Consider the following 22,134-nt stretch of genomic DNA (forward strand, 5'->3'; position numbering starts at 1 on the left):
CACTGGCTCCGGGGTGGAGAGTCGAACCGATACCTCGGTTCCGACCCTTCCCCTCGGGGCTTCGGCACAAGTGGCTTTGGCTCCGTCCTCTGGATTGGAGTGGGGGGTCTCAGCTTGGGGAGAGCTGCTGGCCTCTTTGGAGCCAACAGACTTCTCGTACTGAGATTCTGGTGCCTTCGATGCCATGAGGAAGGTCATGTCTGCTAAGACCACTACCTCCTCGGATCTGTCTTCCCCTCTCCCTAAAGGGCCTCATTCTACCTCTTCCCCACAGGTCCCCACCAAGCGTTGAGATCCAGGGCCTCAGGTATCCCCACTGGGTGGCCCCTCCTCTCTAGGGACTTCACCGGACGCCCCCACCGATGAAGTACCTAGGAAGAGACTGTGCAAGAGGAGGCACTTGGATTCTCCACAGGAATCCCTGACATTGGATACCGACATGGAGGAATCAGAAGGGTCCCCACGATCCCCCTCAGAGGATGTCTCATTTGCAGACATATTGGAGATCTTAAGACAGAGGGGCGATTGGCAGTCCCTTGCCCCTACTGAGGATGAGTCGGTCCTCCTGAAGGCCTTTGGATCTCAACCATCCACCTCCTGGGTTACCCCGCCCTTCGATGAATTGATGGAGCTGGTTGCTCGAAGGGCATGGGAGTCCCCTGACTCAGTAGAACCGGTCCCTTGGAGGCCCAACAAGTTTATTACTTCCCCTACTGACAAGGCTTTCTTACAAAGGGGTCCCGGTTGATGCCATGGTGGTGGCGGCAGCCAGCAAGAAAGAGATGTCGGAAACCTCTTCTTCTGTCCATCCTCCTGATAGGGATTCTAGGACGATGGACAGGTATGGGAAATGCATATTTAGTTCTGCGGCATTTTCCATGAGATCGCTCAACTACCTGACACATTTTACCCGCCTTCAGCGAGATCTCATTAAAGAGCTGGGAGATACTCTCCAGGGTAACACAGCTGATGCAGTTTCTGAGAAGGTGACTGCACAACTCAACACCCTCAATTCGATAGTAAACTCATCCATGCAACTCATTTCTTATGCTGCCGATGGATCGAGTAGGGCGGCAGGCTCAGTGATAGCTCTTCGGAGACAGTCCTGGATGCGCCTTTGCTCCATTGCGGAAGCCTTCAAATCTTCCTTCGTCAATACCCCATTCAATGGGTCCACCTTGTTCGGACCCAAAGTTAAGTAGACACTTACTAGGTGTGGACAAGAAGGAAAGACTCTGTCTGCTGTAGGAGTCCATTTTTCCACTCCAACTAGACCGTACCCCAAAGGGCAATGAAGTGGAAAAATGTGGTTCCGCAAACCCCAAGGAGCTTTCCAAAGCACACCTACCGATACCCCCTCTAGGGGCAGAGGAGGGGGCAAAAATGGAAGATGCCGTCCAAATGGCAGAGGTGGTCCACAAAACCAGGGTGACAGGGAGCAGTTCTCTGGTAAGCCCTATCAGCGTTCATGAAAGGAAGCCGGCTGTCCTTCTCTGGAGGCAGTCGGGGGTCGCTTGGCTTTATACCCAAACGCCTGGCTAAACATTACAACGGATTCTTGGGTAAAAAGCATCATTGCCAGAGGTTACTACATTCCGTTTACAAAACTCCCCCCCATGTGTACAAGGATTCCAGATGTTCCACCCAGTCTGAGAAAGCTAGCAGCCATAGAAATCCGAAACCTGCTAGACAAAAGAGTCATCCAGCCAGTCCCGGCGGACCAAATAGGATCCGGAACTTACTCAAGGTTCTTTTTAGTTCCAAAGAAAACATGGGACTGGAGGCCCATACTGGACTTCAGCAAACTCAACACCTTCATCAAGAAGAAAATGTTCCAGATGGTCACGCTTCAATCGATTCTTCCGTTCTTAGCAATGGGCAATTGGATGTGCTCTATAGATCTCAATGATGCTTACTACCACATCAAAATGGACAGGTCATCCAGAGATCACCTGCGTTTCTGGCTGGGGGCCAGTCATTACCATTTCAGAGCCCTGCCCTTTGGTCTCACCACAGCCCCCAGAGTGTTCACCAAATGTATGGCAGTGGTCACGGCTCACCTGAGACGTTTGGGATTCCGGGTGTTTCCATATCTGGACGACTGGCTCCTCACCGCCACGTCCAGGCATCAACTAATCCAAGCAAGAGACTACACCATAAACCTTTGTTCCCAGTTGGGCATAACCTTAAACTTTGAAAAATCTGCGTTATCGCCCCCGCAACATATTACATTTATAGGAGCAGAACTGGACACCGTCAATTCAAGGATCAGGTTGCCTCAAGCAAGAATCGTATCTCTAAAAAGTCAATTGTCCAGTCTGTTGAACCAAAACAAAGCTCCTGCATCCCAGATACTGCAGCTATTAGGCACAATGGCAGCCACACTGATAGCAGTCCCATTAGGGCACATGCACATGCGGATACTCCAGTGGCTACTCTTCGCACAATGGTCTTACCAACGACTGCCCATGTCACATGAGATCCGGTTAACGAATCTTTGCAAGAAGGATCTCAATTAGTGGTTGAACAGCGACCAAGTGATAATCGGACATCCCTTTGTTCTTCCCCAGCCCACAGCCACAGTGACCACGGATGCTTCCCTGATAGGGTGGGGCGGGGCTATTTCAGGGAAAGACTGTCCAAGGCACTTGGTCAAACATGGAATCACATTTGCATATAAATGTCCTAGAGTTGAGAGCGGTGTTTCTGGCATTGCAACACTTTCACGACTCTCTTCCTCCTGGTACAATTGCTATCCAGACGGACAACATGTCAGTAGTCTGGTACATCAACAAGCAAGGGGTAACCAGATCATATCCCTTATGCCGAGAGGCCCTAAGAATTTGGCAATGGGCTGTATCCACCAGACGCTTTCTGATAGCAACGCACATCCCGGAGTCATCCAACGTGATAGCGGACAAGCTAAGCAGGGCCATGCTGATGCCTCACGAGTGGTCTCTCAAACAACAGGTGGCGGACAAGATTTTCCACAGATGGGGCCAGCATTGCTGCGACCTATTTGCATCTCCAATGAATGCCAAATGCAGCAGCTACTTTGCCCTTTATCCCCCACTGGGGAACAACCCGAGGGATGCGCTCGTACACGATTGGCCCCCGGGCCTCCTATATGCCTTCCCGCCAATTCCTCTAATTCCCAAATTCATACAGAAAGTCAAAAGTCTGGGAAGGACTGTGATTTTGCTAGCCCCGTCTTGGCCTCTTCAGATTTGGTTCCCCTTCCTGCAGAAGTATCAAGTGGAAGAACCATGGATCCTGGACCCAGTGCCATATCTTCTGACTCATTCATCGGGAGTACTTCATCCCTCCTTCATCTCCCTAAAACTCACAGCTTGGCTGCTCCAATTCCCATATTAGCCAGGTCTCAAGATTTGTCTTCCGCGGTCCAACATATTATAGTTTCCTCTCATAAACTGTCTACCAGGAAACTATATAATAGCAAATGGAAACGATTTGTTCACTGGGCTTCTCATCATGACATTAACCCTTATGTGGTGCCTATTCATACCACCTTAGAGTTCTTGTCTTCCTTGTTCCATGATGGCGCAGCAGCTGCCACCATTAGAGTTCAATTGGCTGCTATTTCCAATTTCCATGTAGGGTTTAATGGGTCTAACATCATGTCCCATAGACTATGTAAGGCCTTCTTAAAAGGGACTCACCATCTCAGACCACCTATCAGACACCCTGTCTCTTCTTGGAATTTGAATCTGGTTTTATCCCAATTGATGCTCGCCCCCTTCGAACCCACCTCATTATGTCACTTAAAGTTTCTGTCTTGGAAAACTATATTTCTGGTAGCCATTACATCTGCACGTAGGGTCTCCGAACTTCAAGCCTTGTCCTCCGAGCCCCCATATTTGATTTTTCACCCTGATAGGGTGTCTCTCAGGACTAACCCTACCTTTCTCCCCAAGGTCTGTTCAGAAACTAACTTAAATCAGTCCATTGAGCTTCCAACCTTCTTTAGACACTTTACCAACAGACTGGAATATATGTTACACAAGCTTGATGTACACAGGCAATTGAGATTCTACCTGGATAGAACGAAATATTTCAGACAATCGGATCAACTCTTTGTCTCTTACGTAGAGAATAAGAAAGGTTTTGCAGTATCAAAAATCACATTATCCAAGTGGCTTTCTGACTGCATTAAATTCATTTATTCCTCCACTAATCAGCCATTACCGACTAACGTTAAAGCCCATTCTACCCAGGCTGTTTCTACGTCATTAGCTCATGCAGCTCGTTTGCCCTTGGATACCATCTGTGCAGCTGCCATGTGGTCAAAACCTCACACGTTTATCACTCATTACAAAGTGGACAGGACCTCCAGGGACAGGACTTCCTTTGGTTCCACTGTGCTCAGGAATGTTCTCCAGTGAGCCACCCAGGATTAGGGTGCTTGGGACGCTACCCACGTGTAAGAACAAAACAGCGGGATAGAACAACTTCACATAAAGAAGTTATGTCCTTACCATAATGTTCCATGTGAGTTGTTCATCTCGCCTTTTTGTTCTTACATTCCCGCTCACCTTCCCCCTCCGGTTGAGAAAGATGGTTGCCTTGGTGGATTGGTTGAGTTTTGTCAGCATGTCTTCTTGAACAGACCGTTTCTTCCTTCTACAAACTTATAGCTACCTAGATATGTAGGCACTATAGTTATATTTCTTCCTGTAGGCTGTCTTTGGTTGCAGCATACTAGATCTGGGGATTTACAGTAGAGCATCATGGGATATACACTAGGTTTCGAGCTTCTCTGAGAGTCTGAGCTTGAAAAGCGGCCGACTCGGAGCCGAGGGATCAGCTCCGAACCCACGTGTAAGAACAAAAAGGTGAGATGAACAACTCACATGGAATGTTATGGTAAGGACATAACTTCTTTTTTTCCTGGGGGTGTCTCCTCGATACCTCATTTCAAAGAGCTTTTCTTCCACAGGAAAAAATAGATCTGTATTTAGATCTATTCATGAGTTTTTCTACTCCAGGTTCCACCTCAGCAAGGGAATTCCTCAGGATTCTGGGTCTCATGGCATCTGTGGTAGTCATGATACCTCTTGCAAGACTTCACATGAGAAAATTCCAGTGGTGTCTGAAATCTCTTCAGTCCCAGCATCAACAACCCCATGACATTTCAAATTCCAGTTTTGGAATTTGTGAAAATTTCACAGAATCCTGGTCTCTGGTTCTCCCTTTTTTTCTCCTGCACATTCAGTCACAACAGAAGCATCAGACTTTTTGCTTGCAGAGTATTGTCTGTAGGGATGAAGGGACCTCTTCAAGTGTTTACAGACAATAAACAACAACAACAACCACAGTAATGTGGTATATAAACAAGGAAGAGCAAAGCAGATCTTACTTTCTGTGCATACTAGCTGTGGTAGCCTGGGATATAGCTTTTCAGCACAATCTCACTGTACAGGTATCTTACACACTGCCCAAGCAAAACTGTGTGACAGACAAGCTGAGCAGGACTAGAATAGACCCTCATGAATGGAAACTGAATCGGGGGATCTTCTGAGAAATTAACCAGCTCTGGGGAACACCTCAGACAGAGCTATTTGCTTCCAGTCCCAACAATCAACAAAATCCTGATCCAGGGATCCAGAAAAGTAGGCCTAGAAAACAGATGACTTTTCTTTTTTTCTGGGACAGTAATGTTCTTGTATGCTTTTTCACTATTTTCACTACTATCCATGGTCATTCTGACGATTCAAAAGAACTCTCCAAATATTATTATGGCGACACCCTTCTGGCCCAAGCAACAGTGGTTTTCCCCTTCATTTGGAAATGGCTGGGGGCAGTTACTGCAAGCTTCCTAACAGACTGGATTTGCTTCCTCAAGATCAGGGGTGTTTAGTACATGCTAACTCCAAACAACTACAACTGACTGCCTGGATGATATGATTTTAATACCTTTTAGGTACCTTTTTTCTAAGGACATTCAACTGGCTTTAATGGAGGCAAGAATTCCTGCTACTAGAAAATCATGTTTTAGCAAATGGAAAAGGATTTCTAGTTGGTGCCATGAAAAGAACCAGCAGACATTCAGGGCTAGTGATTCTCTGGTTCTACAGTATTTGTGTGAGTTACTATCCTATAGCCTGTCTAACCTCTTAATCGAAGTTAAGTTGTCAGCCATTTCAGCATGCCTGCCCATCAGTCCACTTCTTTCAGTGCAACCTTATGTGAGAATGTTTTTGAAAGGCGTGTTACATAAGGTGGCTCCTCCTTGGGATCGTAATTTTATGTTAGTAAGGCTAATTCTTGCTCCATTTGAACCAGCTCATCAGGCTGACTTGAGGTTTTTAACATGGAAAACAGCCTTACTAATTGCTCTGACCTCCACAGGAAAAGTATCTGAGTTGCAAGCTGTCATTGTGGGTCAACCTTATCTCATTTTCCACAAAGATAGAGTTTCTTTAAGAATGAATCCTTCATTTCTAACTAAAGTGGTATCCACATTTAACTTAAGACAAGCTGTCCATCTGCATTTTCTTTTCAGAACCTAAAAATAAGGGTGAAATGATACCTTTGATGTCCTGAAGAGTGAACCATCTTTGGTTGCCCCCCAACCTGGAACAGAAGCTGTTCTTCCCATTCTCTTTGTCCTTGCTGGTTGCACCTTCTGCTAGGATTGCCTGTTTTTTGTGCCTTTTATTTGTTGCTATCCCGTCAACCAACACATTCTGCCATATGCCTCTCAGGGGTATTGCAGTGTTAGCACACACACTCTCTACAGTGTGACAGCTATGTGTGTGGTAACCATTCACCATGTGCATTACCAGTACTCCTATCTACTTTAATTTTACCTATATGTCATTACATTCAAATATCATCTGTCTTCTGTAGTTAGTTGCTGTAGTGTGGTCTTGCACATTATGGTGACCGTACTTTGCATACTGTTATAAAGGGACTCATAGCAGAATGATTATACTAATGAGGTGATTTAGAGCAATGTAGAGCATTGCTCTAAATCACCTCATTAGTATAATCACACTAATAACACAATGTGTCATCTGCCCTACTCTGCACCAGAAGACCTTGTCCATCTCATGCATGGGCATTGTGATCAGTTAAAGTGTGTGTGGTGTGGAGCTTGGCCACACTAGTAGTCATTTGCAGTGTACTAATGACCAAGGTCATCCTTTAGACCAGTTCTCCTTTGTGGCTATGCTTGGGCACATAGTTCATAGGGTATATAAGCCTGTGGGGCCTTGCAGCACAAATGTCGCCCTTCCCCTGTGCTACTGATCACTTGTCTTGCACTTTCATAGATGGGCAGCATGCTACTGCACTGCCCATTGATGTGCATCACATGGAGTCTGTGATGTCTGATGTTGCACTCCAGCTTTAATTTTCACTGCTGGATTACACCTGGTGAGTAAATATTCCAGTAGTGGGATCTGAGTATGTCATGACTCCCACATGATGCAGCAAGGAGACTAAAAATCTATTTGCATATGTTGCACATTAAGCACTGGGAATGTCTGCTGAGAAGCAACTGTAGAAGTCACATGTACAAAGTGGATACCTGGCACTGTCTTGCCAGGGTGATCAGCAACTCTGCCAAGCAGCACTGGCATAGATATAGTGACCTGTAGAGGTAACATCCAGAGTTGCTCTGCTACTTGGAAGAAGAGGTTAGGAGAGAGAGCCCTCATGCTACAGTAAGATTTCATTTTTTTCTGTGTCATTCTACATTAGGCCTGATAATAAAAGTATAGCTGCTTTCTGCTACCACTTGTATGCTGCAATTATTTATGTATTATTTCTGTTTTGCAGCACAGAATGAAATCCCACCAAATAGTGTTAGCCTGTCAGAAGAGACAAGCCATACTCTCCAGGTGGTGGGGTAACTGCACTGTACTAGTGTTATAACTGTGTATCTGTGAGTTTCATGCTTACCACAACAGTGATCACTTTTTCCCATTGAAAGATGTTACCATTGCTTACTTGTTCACTGCATTTATAAGACCGGTATATGTTATGAGTTTGTATTGCTCTAATGTAGTACACTGTGCCATTTATCCCTGAAATTGCTTTGTATATAACAACTGTACCGAACCGGTGTATCACAGCAGTAAGGCCTTTTTTGTTACTCTGGACTATTACAGCATTGTTTAAATGTTCATTGCCTGTGTACGATTGCTAGTTTTAAGCTTGTTGTTTGTGCTGCTGTCCTAACTGTTGTCATTAATCCCTACATTGTCATTAATCCCCACATTTGCCTTAATGTCTGTAGCAACTCTACATACCCTTTTTCACAACAGTGAACATTTTATTTGTTCATTGTAATAATTTTTTCATTGTTTTATTGTTCATTGCCAATGCAGACACAATATAGTATAAATCTTCCTACACAGCTGTGACAGTGTCAAACGTATCCCTGCTGCTATCCTCAGTCATATCATAGCTGTTCCGTAGCCTCTGGCACACAATGTAATCATGAATGATCTCTTTCCTACCAGGGCTTATCTTAACAAAGAGTGCCACAGCAGACTACCATTGCATTTGTGACATTCTATATCTGTCACATATTATTTTTTTTAATTATGTTGTTTAGTTTTTCTCCATTCATTTTTATTTTTGTTTGCAGGCTCAACCATAGAGTAGACAGACATGAAACAGAGGCCGCCATGCCCTGCATCAGTTATTGTGCCAAGTGCTGGGTCCTCAGCAGACTGCCAGGCTTGCTTCTCTGCAGGATAATGAGGGTCGCCTTACAGAAGGTGACCTAGAAGGCCTACTAGTGGCCTCTGGTGGACAGCTTAGGCTTATCATCAGATAGTGATACGGAGGGGCCTTCCTGGTTCAACTGGAGCAAGGTGCAGTAGCTGTTGAGAGCTGTGGGCTGAGCTGGATCAGTGGTTCATTGCCTGTATTGACACCCTGAAGCACCTCCTCACACAACTGGTGAAGTCATGTAGCTGCTCAGCCCTGGCCATCAGGCTACTAGCAGCAGAGCCTGTTACTGATATCAGTCATAGAGGTAACTGACTTCTAATCCATTTTACAATTGTACAGCTTCATTGCCCCAGGCATGTTTGGGCTATACTGAAATTCATACCTGAGACTCATCTAAACATATTATGGTACCTTGACCAAGTCATTTGTCACAGCATGGTTGCATTATGTTTTTTTCCTGAATACCTCTATTCCCATGTGCCTCTGTCAGCCATGGGATTTTTAATGAAATGCATTTTAAGACATTTTAGAGAAGTATGTTTGTTTATACGGTTATTAGCAAAGTCCACCAAGAGCCACCTTACAAGAGCTACTCTACATAAAATTCATAAAACAAGGAAAGGGACTAGATTTCCTCAAAAATACCAAAAAAGACAAATCTAAAATTTAAAAAAAATTGCAAAAAATAACAAAAAAAAAATAGGCTGTTTGGTAAGCACATTAATGCCGTCCAGGCTGAGTATCATTGGGAAAAAAATGGACCATCCGATAATGGGAAAGCCCTGTACCTGCAGCATTTGCCATCCCTGGGTTGTCCTTTATTTCCTTGGAATGCCTACCATGTTGGACATTATTGTTTACTTGTCCCATTTTGGATTGGGGTTTAGCATAGTGTTTAAGGTGTTTGCCTCACAGTTAAGAGATACAGGGTTTGATTCTTACCAAGGGAAATTGGCTAGGCTTAAAATAATCCCACAAGGGTAGCCAGCCTAGTACTTGCCTGTGAACCTATTTATTTTTAAGGTATCTTTTTTTAAGGTCTGCCTTAAGGTTTTTGTTTAATTTACAAAAGTAACAGCTGTATTTATGATGGATTATCACTTCAGTGAATGGAGTGATGCTAGCAGAAGACTACTGAGAGTTAGTGACTGGTACCTTTTTTAAACTATGCAGTCAGTCAGAATAAAGAATAGCACTTATTCATTTTATAATATACATATCAGTCACTATATGCAGTTTTGTTGTGATAGTTTTACAACAATCACAATCCACTAGTGCACAGCTCCATATTGATTAGTACTAATGGGGAAAGGAGTCACCTTTCCAGGTGAACATTAAGTTCTTTGCTCAGAAAAATGAACTATTGTAAGTATTTAAAATGTTGAAATAAGACTGATATCTGCTCCATCTGCATTATAGATACTGTTGAGACAACTGTAACAAAGATAATAAAAATATGCACATGTAATGCATGAATGACTGAAATACATCTCTGTCAAAGACGCACAGTTTAGAAGAACACCTAACTTAGCTTTACTTTTTTCCTGCCAATCCACCAATGACCATTATTACTGTCCATTGTTAGGGATGGATGCAAATCATGGAAGGTCAAGGAAGAGCATTATTACTGTGAAAAACTGAAAGGCTGCCAGCCCAGCTAGATAGAATTTTGTAGATAACTCTATATCATTGTAAATATTAATATAATCCACATGCTGTTTTACAAATGTAAGAAAACTAAATGTAATAAAAACTGTTATATGTTCTGAACTTCAAAAATGTAACCACAGTGCACCCTGCTGGAAGAAAGCTGATAAAGTAAAGCATGTTATGACTGATCTCAAAGCTCGGAGACAGGATGTCTGGATGAAGGAATTATTTCTATTGCCTTAGGAAAAGAGTTAATTGTTAGATTTTACATGTAGAATGTCTTTTATTGCTGTGGCTTCCAGACCAGGTGCAAGCTTACTAAGAAATTTAAATTTAGAGTTTCTGGTAGCCTGGGAATCAGAGAAGTGTCAAGAATGATGTAATCTAAAATGAGTCAGTGGTGATATATTATCAATTTAAGAGATCTCAGAGAGAAAGAGATAGAATTTTGCATTTGTCTTCAGAACTGACAACATCACCAGCACTTGCTTGCTCTGTATGTAAGTAGGATCTTAGACTTTAGCATTTCTCTTAGAAATAGATAGAAAATAGTAAGATTAGACTAGCTGTTTTCTATATTTATGTCAGACTATCCTACAGTATTGTTTTAAAGTTCCTGTCTCTGAACTCTTGACTAGCACTATGTTGAATTGAGGAGATTTGTCTTGTGCTTTTATTTTTTTATTAAATATTTTTAAACCTTTCAGCTGTGGCTGTTTTGTGTAGAGATAATTTAAGCTCTAGAGTACTTGCATGTATTTAGTGACACTGTACTAAGCCACTCCAGTAGCCTTAAAAGTTCTGGTCACACTTACTAATTGGATAACAGTATTTTTACACAGTGAAATTGGTCACCCTTTGGGAAGGGCCTTATAGTAGCTGATAAGTAGGGGTTCTGGTGGGAGTGGATTACTACCTTATAGCCTGGTCAGAAGGGGCATACCTAGTGAACCTGTGTTGGGCTTCCCCAGGAGTGTCTGTGTGTTTGTATAGAGATCATATCTCAAAGTGTATGTGTGTGTCAGCTACTTGGACAAGGACAGAAAGCACTGGTTGGACAGAGGAAGCACTGGGAGGAGTTGGCTAGGAACCCTGGCTAAGGACTCCACTGTATAGCTGTGCCAGTGGGGAATCTTATTGGGGATCTGGAGAGAAAGGGAGAAACCAGCCCCAGACTGACTGTGAGCTCTGTGTGCTCTTAAGGGAAATTGTACTTTACTGTGTGTGCACTTGTTATCCTTCCCAATGTGCACGGCCATCACTGTTGTTAGTGGTGAGGATTGAGGCTCCTTGACTACTGGGCCAGTGCATGGGCGTCACAATTACCCTTCTCATTTTTGCAGTTATACTTTTACAAAAACCATGCATATATTTGCATCTATTATTTCAGGTAAGTGCATCTTGACAGGCTTAACTTGTCATGCCTTGCCAGTACCGGGCAGTGTCTGGTACCTTTGGCAACATGGAAAATGTACAAGACCACATTAACATTTTCTCTTGCTTTACTTCTAGTTGTTCCACTTAAAGACCTGCATGCGGGACCTTGTCAACACCAAGTGGACTTCAGAGACACAGCAGTTGGCTAAAACCTACCTTTCAGATTATCCCAGGTCAGGCTTTTCTTGGGAATTTTGTAAAGCTTACATGTTCATAATTTCCTGGATGAGTAGACAAGAGTAGCTCTCAGTCAGTGTTCTGTTGCATATTTATTTTAATACAAAATGCCAGTGATGGTCTCATTTCTGTTCTAACACTTGCATGAAGATGTAAAGTCCTTGTTGTTTGTCCTGGAATACTGGTAGCCAGAGTTCTAGAGTGGGTCTTGACTCACACTTGTAAAAATAATACTCTATGACTGCTTTCATCACTGGAAGGGGGGCACTTCCATCCTAAAAAGACATCTGCTGCACTGTACCTTTGTCTAGCAGTGGAAACATCCTGGAGGTAAAGTATGAAAACAGGATTTAGGGGTTGCTGAGATGAGCATATCTAATGTACTGTCACTGTTGATCCTCATTCTTTGACTTGCTCTGCCTCCATACCATACACCTCCAGTCAGGTGCACACCTGAATGCTGCCCCACATCTCTCCTTGTAAAACAGACGTACCCGTATGTGCCAGGAGTATACAGGGAAAGGATTACAAAGGCAGAGAGACTGCTGTGGGTACATGTTGGAATGTTTGCAACAGAAACTGGGAGGAACAAAACAAAAACAAGTGTGGCATAAACAGTGGCTGGAATTAATTCTTTGGCTACATTCAGTAATCACATTTGATCTGAAGAGCACTGCTAGAAATACTGATGGGAGTCATAGAGCCATAGGATGAAATTATCCCATGTGGATTAGATTCCCATGGTACGTGTGTTTGTGTGTGTTTGTGTGTGTTTGTGTGTGTGAGAGAGAGAGTGAGAGAAACACTGAAGTGACGTCCATTGCATTAGTCTAAACATCCAAAAATTAAAATAAGAATAATATCTGCAGCTTCCTTACACTCACATCTTAGCAGGCAGCAGTCAAAAATGTCACATCGTTTTATCACAGACTAGCATGCTACTCCTTTATGGACTAACTGTGACTGTGCAATGCTTAAGTTTAAGTCAGAGGAAAAGGTTATATTATTTATTCAGTTTTCCTTGTTATTCATTTATTTTTATTAACAATGTGTGCACTTCTAAGCAGTGCCTGCTTATAGTTGCAGCTTGAGCATAAAAGTTCTTATTAAAACTATACAGAAAACAGTAAAGAACATCATATTTTTATGGATCCCTGTGTTTGCCCCCTCCTTATATTCCTTCTAGAAGCATTTATTTTTAGGTGACTCTTCTTCAGTTGAGCCTGTTGATTATGACTGGCAAGAGTGGGTAAGATACATTTACCAACAGATGCTATGTCCGGGTCAGCCTCTACATGTAGTGTGTTTGTGTCTGTCTGTCTGTGTGCAGCTGCCTGAGCCAGTGTAAATTTCAGAGTCCTGCAGAATGATAAAGCCTTAGGCCTCTGCTTGTTGTCAGCCCTGCAGAGGCTGTGATCCTGCCATGGAGAAGAAACCAAAGTATCAATCACAGGTGCTTGGTTCACTTTCTGAACACATGATGTTATGTAGTCCTATCTCGCCATAATTCTTGCTGGATAGGTTTGGATATTCGGCACCGACTCAGCCGATACTAAAGCTCAAGACCTTTTACTGGCTCGAGGCTAGCCCCTATCCCATGGTGCCTCACAGCAATTCCCCAGATCTCGATTGCTGCAAAAGCTTTGAGGTTGTGTCTTACTGGCTCGTTGGCTAAGTAAAACTTTATTTGCTAAATTTAGTCCTTTTTCCTACTTTTTCTATCCATTTTTAATATATATAGTTTTTTGTCTCTTGTGTGACTGTTTATTTGAAAGTTTTTGACCCCTATTCCCCCATAGGACTGTACGGCCCGTTTAAGTTAGAGGGCCATAGTGCCCGTTTAAGTTAGAGGGACTTTCCTCCGTGTGTGTGTGTGTGTGTTTATAAAAAAAAAAAGTTTTCTTCTTTCTTCCTCTCTTTATTGTTGTAGTTAGTATTTAGTCTTGTTATATAGCTTATCTGTTCCTGATAGTCAGAATGTCTAAAGATAAGGATAGGGAGCATAAGGATCATCGCCCTTCGGGGTTTAAAAAGTGTAATAGGTGTGAGCAGAAAATGTCTCTCACAGACAGCCACACCAGTTGCGTGTATTGCCTTGGTTAAGCCCATTTGCAGGAACCCTGCATGTTTTGTCACGCATTTAGCACTAGAGTTTTGAATGAAAGAAAGAGGAAACTCATTGATAGGGGTCTCATGACCAGTTCCTTCCAGGAACAGCTGGAACTTGGTCAGGCAGCTCCAAAATCCTCTAAGAGAAAATTTTCAGCCCCGGCTTCAGAGCCGACTAAAAAGACTAAAGCGTCAGAGCCAAGAAGTTCCAGTTCCAACTCAGCTTCATCCATTTCGGTGCCGTCAGTCTCCTCAGCTCCAAGACACCCTTCGGTACCGAAAATTTTACCCGAAATCGAGGTTGTGTCTCCCACCTTGAGATCTCCTGTTTTGGAGAGAAGGAGATCTCCTTTGTCTCCACCAGATCCTCCAGGACTCTATCTGATGAGGACATAAAGCGGGTGGTGAAGAGGTTGCTTTTGGATCCAACTCTGGCAAGAAAATTGGCCCCTCTGGACCCAAAGGTTTTGGAGCCGACCCCCTTACCGACAACTGTTCCTCCTCCGACTGCTTCGCTCTTGGAGCCTATTACTTCAGGTTCTTCTATCTTGGACCCATTGGCTCCGGTGATTCAACCTGCTACCTTGGGGCCAATTACTCTATCCTCAATGGCTCAGTCTGGAGCCAAGGGATCTGGGAACCGATGCTTTCTTGTCGATTCCGAGGGGGACAGTCACCCTGGGCTCTCGTCGGAACCAACCCTCCCTCTCGGAGCTTCGGCTCGACTCAGCTTGGCTCCCACTTCTGCTTCGGACCCATTCCCCCTTTCTAGGAGTTGACCTTCCGTCCCCTCGGAGTGGAGGTCTTCAGAGCAAGGGGGGAATGCTTTTGTATCTATAGAGAAGTCTTTATCCTCTGCTAAAGCCATTCCATTGGAACCTGTGTCCCACCAGCAGAAGGCAGCAACCTCTTCCCCCCTGCCACCCCCACAGCATAGGGAGCCAGAGGCCCAAGTAGCCCCATTGGAGGTGCCCCCTCTTCTGAGACCTCCTCAGATTATCCCATTGGAGAGCTCCCTCGGAAGAGGCTGTGTAAGAGGAAGCATGTCGACTCACCTGAGTCTGTAACGTCAGACACTAATTTAGAGGAATCAGAAGGGTCCCCTAGATCCCCTTTTGAGGATGTCTCCTTTTCTGACATCCTAGAAATCCTTAGACAGAGGGGTGATTGGAAGACCGCTAACCCTACTGAGGATAAATCAGTGTATCTTGAGGCCTTTGTTTCCCAGCCTTCCACTACCTTGGTGACACTGCCTTATGACCAACACTTGGGGGTCATATCGCGGAAAGCCTGGACCTCTCCAGATTTAGTGGAGCCCATCCCAAGGAGGTCAAATAAGTTCATGACAGCACCTGAGGACAAGACTTTTCTTAGTAAGGGAGTTCCCATTGATGCTATGGTGGTAGCAGCTGCCACCAAGAAGGAGTTATCCAAGACATCTTCTAATATCCATCCTCCTAACAAGGAGTCCAGGACGACAGATAGGTATGGGAAGCATACTTTTTTGTCAGCAACATTTACACTCAGATCGCTGAATTATCTTACTCATTTTACTTGTCTTCAGAGGGATCTCCTGAAAGAGTTAGGAGACACCCTCCAGGGTTCAATAGATCTGCGTTCCATGGATAAGGTTTCTGCGCAGCTCTCCACCCTTACTTCCATAGCCAACTCCTCCATGAAGCTGATCTCATATGTGGCAGATGGAGCAAGTAGGGCAGCCGTAGCAGGAATATCTCTCAGGAGGCATTCATGGATGCGTCTTTGTAATTTTACGGAGTCCTTCAAGTCTTCCTTCACTAACGTCCTCTTTGATAGTTCATCTGTTTTTGGACCCCAAGTGAAAAAGACCTTGACTAGGTGCGAGCAGGAAGGGAAAACCTTATCTACCATCAGAGTCCATTTCTCTCTCTCTCGCCCAAGGGTAATACAGGAGGGAAAATGTGGATGTTCATCGTGTTTCACTGTTGCAGTCATTACAGTTGGGTTATCCTGCTGGCAGGCTACCCGCAGTCGGCCTGAATTCCAAAGTCTAGGTCCAGCATCGGTTGCTCTCACCTCCTCCCTGACGTCAGTGTGTCAGGGGTATAAAAGATGCAGCCAACACCATTTTCTTCAGTCTTTCTTGCCGCATGGTGCCAGAAGCAAAAGCAGTTCGCAAATGCCGGCCGGCCGACTCCTGAGATTTTCAAGTTCGAATTTCAGATCCGAAGTCTTCATTTAAAGCTAAGTACCCCATTGGGGAATCTTTTTTCTTGCTCCAGACCGATGTCAGAAAAAGTTAATAATTGTATTTCTTGTGGGAAGCAAATACCTCATAAGGATTTTCATTCATACTGTATTCCTTGCCTAGGCCCTGACCACGACGTTGCTAGTTGTCGGTTTTGTGCTAGATTTAACCAACGCACTATTAAGCGTCGGTACGATTTTGCATTTCATTACTTTGGCAGACGATTTAATTATATAATGCCGTCGGAACAGCCGACTACCGGAATTTACAAAAATGGGGAAGAAAAAGAAAAGGACAGGCATCCGAGGTCCAAAACTGACGACGAGGCATTGCCAGTCGCCGGTTTGCCAGTTCTCAGTGAGGCGCTTTCGCAGCCCCTGACGACCGCTACTTTAGAGCCGCAGGCCGATACCGACTCCCACGCAAAGTCAACCAGGCCTACAGAAACTCAAGGTATTGGACCACTGCAAAAAACCCTACCCCCTCTGACAGAGATTCCAGGGCACTGGACAGATGGGGAAAAAAGATTTACACTTCTGCTACCTTGACTATAAGGGCTTTAAATTGTCAGTTTCATATGCTTAAATATTAGCAATACATAATGTCACTGCTTAAACAGAAAATGTTGACAAATTCTGAATGTGCAGAGAATAAAGAAATGCAGGATTTCTTGCATGCAGCTGAACAAGTTGGAAAGCATACTTTACAATGTGGTTTTGATTCTTTGTAGGCCTCCTGCAGAGCTGCTGTTACGGGTTCTGTCATTAGGAGGCATGCTTGGTTAAAGGAACAGAATCTGCCTGATCATGTTAAAGCAAAATTATTAGATGTTCCATTACAGCATGATACCTTTTTTGCTGTTAAAGCAGAAGATGTGTTGAAGAAAATGGAGGACAAAGCCAAATCTATGCAGACAGTCAAGGATTTCTTACAGGTACAGCCTCCAAGATTTAGCAGACACTGGCCTACAAAGAATTGGTCCTTTCCAGTGTCAGACAGGCCACAAAGAGGCAGATACAGACGTCCTTGAGGCAGATCCCAGCCCCAAGGCTCATACAGGTCTAAACAATGGGGTGCTTCTACCTCCAAAAGCGGAGAAGACAACTCACAGCCATACAGAAAGCAGTTCCAATGACTTCCCCCTGCCAGCACCAAGCACTTATCTACTAGCAGCTCCTTTAGGAGGAAAACTAGCACTTTTTTCTCAAAACTGACACCTAATCACCCAAGACAAATGGGTCTTGAACATAGTGTCACAGGGTTACAGGTTCCACTTTCATACCCTGCCAAGGGCAAACGGTATGCCAGACCTGCCAATAAATCAATGGGCAGAGGCACAAAAGCAAGTTTCATCCCTCATGGACATGAGGGCCATTCAGCAAGTACCACAGCAAGAGCAGGGACAAGGATTTTACTCAAGACTTTTCTTGGTGCCCAAATAGGACAAAGCCTGGAGGCCAATACTGGACCAATCTATTCTAAACACATACCTGGCTATTCCAAAATTCAAAATGTTGACTCTACAGCAGCTTCTGCCCATGCTGGGCAAGAAGGTTTGGCTTGTAACTTTAGACCTTAAAAGAGGCATACCTGCATGTCCCAATCAGACAATCATGCAGAAGATACCTCAGATTCATAGCTGGCTCAATGCACTACCAATTCTCTGCACTGCCCTTTGGTTTATCTACTGTTCCCAGGGTCTTCACAAAATGCCTGCCACCAGTAATTGCATTTTGCAGACAAAGAGGAATAGAAATATATCCTTACTTGGACGACTGCCTTATTCAAGCAGAGAACAAGGACATACTACTACAGCATCTGGCATTTGTAAAAAGATTATTAGCATGCCTAGGGTACACAGTAAATGAGAAGAAATCAAAACTAGTACCCTCTCAAGAGATAATATTCCTGGGTGCAAGCTTAAATACAACTGCCCAGATGGCTTATCTCACGCCAGACAAACAAAGACAACTGACTACTTATTTCAAAAGGTTGGCAACAAACACCCAGTTAACTGCAAGAAAAATTCTGCAGGCTTTGGGCTTCATGGCATCCTGCATTCTGCTAATTCCATATGCAAGACTGCATATGAGGAAACTACAACGGTATCTAAAAAGTGTTTGGACTCAACATTGCCACAGCCTGGAAACAATAATTACACTCATTCCCTGCCTACAACAGGAGTTTCGATGGTGGGCAAAGGCCTGTCACCACAACAAGAGGTAGCCATTCACCATGCCCCCAGCCAGGCAAACATTGACAACAGATGCATCAGATTATGCCTGGGGAGCCCACATGGCAGGAAGATGTATTCAGGGCTCATGGCCCGCAATCCAAATGCATCTACATATCAATCAAAAAGAGATGCTAGCTGTTCAAAATGCCCTGACAGCCTTCAAGGATCTACTTCATCCAGGACGACTACTAATAAAGACGGACAATACTACAGTCATGTGGTACATAAACAAGCAGGGAGGCACACATTCCTACCCCCTTTGCAGACTAGCCATGACTTTGTGGGACACAGCATTGACTTACCAAGTACATCTGCAAGCACAATTCCTGCCAGGAAAGATAAATACTCTGACAGACGAACTAAGCAGAAACCTCATGGATCCCATGAGTGGAAATTGGATCCACAAGTCTTCAACATGATAACAAGGAATTGGAGATGCCCGGACATAGATCTATTTGCCTCCCCTTCACAACTGCCAACTACAAAGATTCTGCACAAGGACTTATCACAAGCAAGCATGGAAAGTGGATGCTCTATCTTTCAGCTGGAAAAACTTAACAGTATACGCCTTTCCACCACTGCCTCTCCTCCCCAAGGTACTCCTAAAGGTCAGACAAGAGAAGCCAAAAATGATACTGATTGCCCCAGACTGGCCCTGCCAGCACTGGTACCCAATCCTAAGGAACTTGACTCAATGCCCAGCATGGACATTACCTCAAATTTCTCACTTACTGACCCAACAAAACAATCAGATCCTGCACAGCCAACTCAGAACCTTAAATCTGGTAGCATGGTGGATAATGTAGCTTTTCAAAACACACCTTTCTCTAAAGTGGTTATGGGTGTTATTTTGGAGGCCAGGAGGGCCAGTACCAGAAAATCTTATGCAGAAAAATGGAAGAGATTCTGTACTTGGAACTAGGCACAAGGAATTGACATGATTGTTCCAAATATTCCTCAGATTTTGCAATACTTAACTGAGATGCTGGACAAAGGCCTATCTTTTTCATCAGTTAAGATTCACGCCTCTGCCATTTCATCTCATTACAATACAGAGCCACCTATTTTCTCTCATCCTTTATTAAGGCATAACCTCAGAGGAGCAAAAAACCTTCGACCTCCAAGGAGATCACCAATACCTGCATGGGACCTCAATTATGTCTTGGAAATTCTCACTCTGCCTCCTTTTGAGCCAGCCGTTACAGCTGATATAAAATTTTTATCATGGAAAACAGCTCTGCTCCTAGAAATAACCTCTGCAAGATGAGTCTCAGAGCTACAGGCACTCATGGCTGTGGAACCTTTTATCATCTTCCATCCAGATAGGGTTTCTCTAAGGACAAACCCCACTTTTATGCTTAAGGTAGTGTCCAGTTGGCCCTCAACCAAACTATTCATTTGCCTACCTTTTATCCAAACCCACAGAATAAGGGTGAGAAACGTCTGCATTCTTTGGACATACACAGACAGCTGCGCTTCTACTTGGACAGAACCAAAGCTTTCAGAAAGACTGAGCAATTACTGGTAGCATATGCTGCAGGATCACAAGGAAAGGCTATCGCAAAGCAGACTATTTCAAAGTGGATAGGTCACTGCATTCATCTATGCTATTCTCAACATGGCAAATCAGTGCCTAAGGGCATTAGGCCACATTCAACTAGAGCAGCAGCCACTTCAGCAGCCTCAATCAGAGGACTGCCCACCAAAGACATTTTAGAGGCTGCAACCTGGAGTTCAGTGCATACTTTTACAAAGCACTACCACTTACCACTCTACTCCAAATCCAGGTCAGGCTTTGCCACTGCAGTTCTGCAGGGCCTCATAGCCGCTCCTAATTCTATTTAGCTCCAGCCTTCCAACCTTAGCTTTGGGATTCAACCCAATTGTAATGACTGTAACAGTGAAACACGATGAACATAGTACAGTTGTGTACCTACCATAAGTGTAGATGTTCGAGTGTATTCACTGTTGCAGTCCAGGTTACCCACCCACCATCCCCCTTATCTTTGCTGGACCTTATCTGTACTTCTCTATTCTATATAACCTATGTGGTGTATTTGTTTGTAGATTAAGGAAACTTGTTATTTAGTGTATGCATGCTTTATTGACATATTTTTAGCCTTCCCTTTTGGGGGCACCTGACATCTGGGGCAAGAAAAACTGAAGAAAATGGTGTTGGCTGCATCTTTGATACCCCTGGTGCATTGACGTCAGGGAGGAGGTGACAGCAACCAACGCCGGACCTAGACTTTGGAATTTAGGCCGACTGCAGGTAGCCTGCCAGCAGGATAACCCAACTGTAATGACTGCAACAGTGAATACACTCGAACATCTACATTTATGGTAGGTACACAACTGTACTTTCCATAAATCCCAAAAAGGTTTCCCTCAGGCACAAGGTCAACCCTCCCCCAGAGGCAGAGGGCAAGGATATAATGGAAGACGCCGCCCTTGCAGCAGAGAAGGTCCGCAGCATCAGGGAGACAGAGAAACTTTCTCTGATCATCCCTTCCATCGCCCCTGAGGGGTTGCCCAACTGTCCATCTCTGGAGGCAGTTGGGGGTCATCTATTGCTGTACCCAAACACCTGGCTAACCATCTTCCCAAGATCGTTGGGTACATGCCATAATATCCAGAGGTTACCTGATCCCCTTTGTTTCCGAACCCCCAACAAACCAGTCTCTACCAGACGTACCACCCATCCAACTAGACCGTGCAACATCAGAGGTCATCTCGTTGCTGCAAAAAACAGTCATCCAAGAAGGCCCCGCAGAGCAAGTAGGATCCGGAACTTACACTTGATTCTTTTTAGTTCCAAAAAAAGACAGGGGACTGGAGATCAGTCCTAGATCTCAGCAGGCTCAACAAGCATGTAAAGAAATTGAAGTTCCGAATGGTCATTCTGCAGTCGATATTTCTCTTTATCGGGAAAGACAACTGGATGTGCTCAATTGATCTCCAGGACGCGTACTACCACATCAAAATGGACAGGCACTCCAGTAGACACTTACGCTTCTGGCCGGGAGCCAGTCATTTTCAGTTCAGAACACTGCCGTTTGGTCTCACTACAGCCCCCAGAGTGTTTACCAAATGCATGGCAGTGGTAACGGCTCACCTGAGACATCAAGGACTCCAGGTGTTTCCATACCTAGACGACTGGCTTCTCACTGCTACCACCAAGCATCAACTCATCAGAATCAGGGACGAGACTCTATCCTTGTGCGCCAGTCTAGGCATCACTGTCAACCTACAAAAAGTCAGTCTTATCTCCCTCGCAGCACATTGTATATTTAGGCTCAGAAATGGACACAACCACCATTTCAGTAAGGCTAACACCAGAAAGAATAGAGTCTCTACGCAGTCAAGTCAGATCCTTGCTAAACAAACAAAAAGTTCAGGCCAGAGTAGTCCTTCAAGTCCTAGGGACTATGGCTTCTGCCATCCTATTAGTTCCTCTTGCTCGTCTACACATGAGGATACTTCAGTGGTTGCTATTTGCCCAATGGTCGATGCAAGACCTTCCATTGTCTCACCAGATTTTGATAACAAACGCATGCAAAAAGGATCTGACATGGTGGTTGCACACAGAACA

At 44.3% G+C, this 22,134-nt stretch overlaps 1 protein-coding gene across 1 annotated transcript in view; it reads left to right on the plus strand.

Moving 5' to 3' along the window:
• The window catches only part of CCDC74B (coiled-coil domain containing 74B), a 440,825-nt gene that overhangs the window by 410,470 nt on the left and 8,221 nt on the right, over window positions 1-22,134 (plus strand). The window contains exon 6 of the mRNA XM_044068838.1: window positions 11,869-11,966. Coding sequence (XP_043924773.1) covers window positions 11,869-11,966 — 98 coding nt within the window. The remainder of the gene's footprint in view (window positions 1-11,868; window positions 11,967-22,134) is intronic.

The sequence above is a fragment of the Protopterus annectens genome, chromosome 4.part0, assembly GCF_019279795.1.
Source record: "Protopterus annectens isolate FY-2018-M chromosome 4.part0, PAN1.0, whole genome shotgun sequence".
In the NCBI taxonomy this organism is placed as follows: Eukaryota; Metazoa; Chordata; order Ceratodontiformes; family Protopteridae; genus Protopterus; species Protopterus annectens.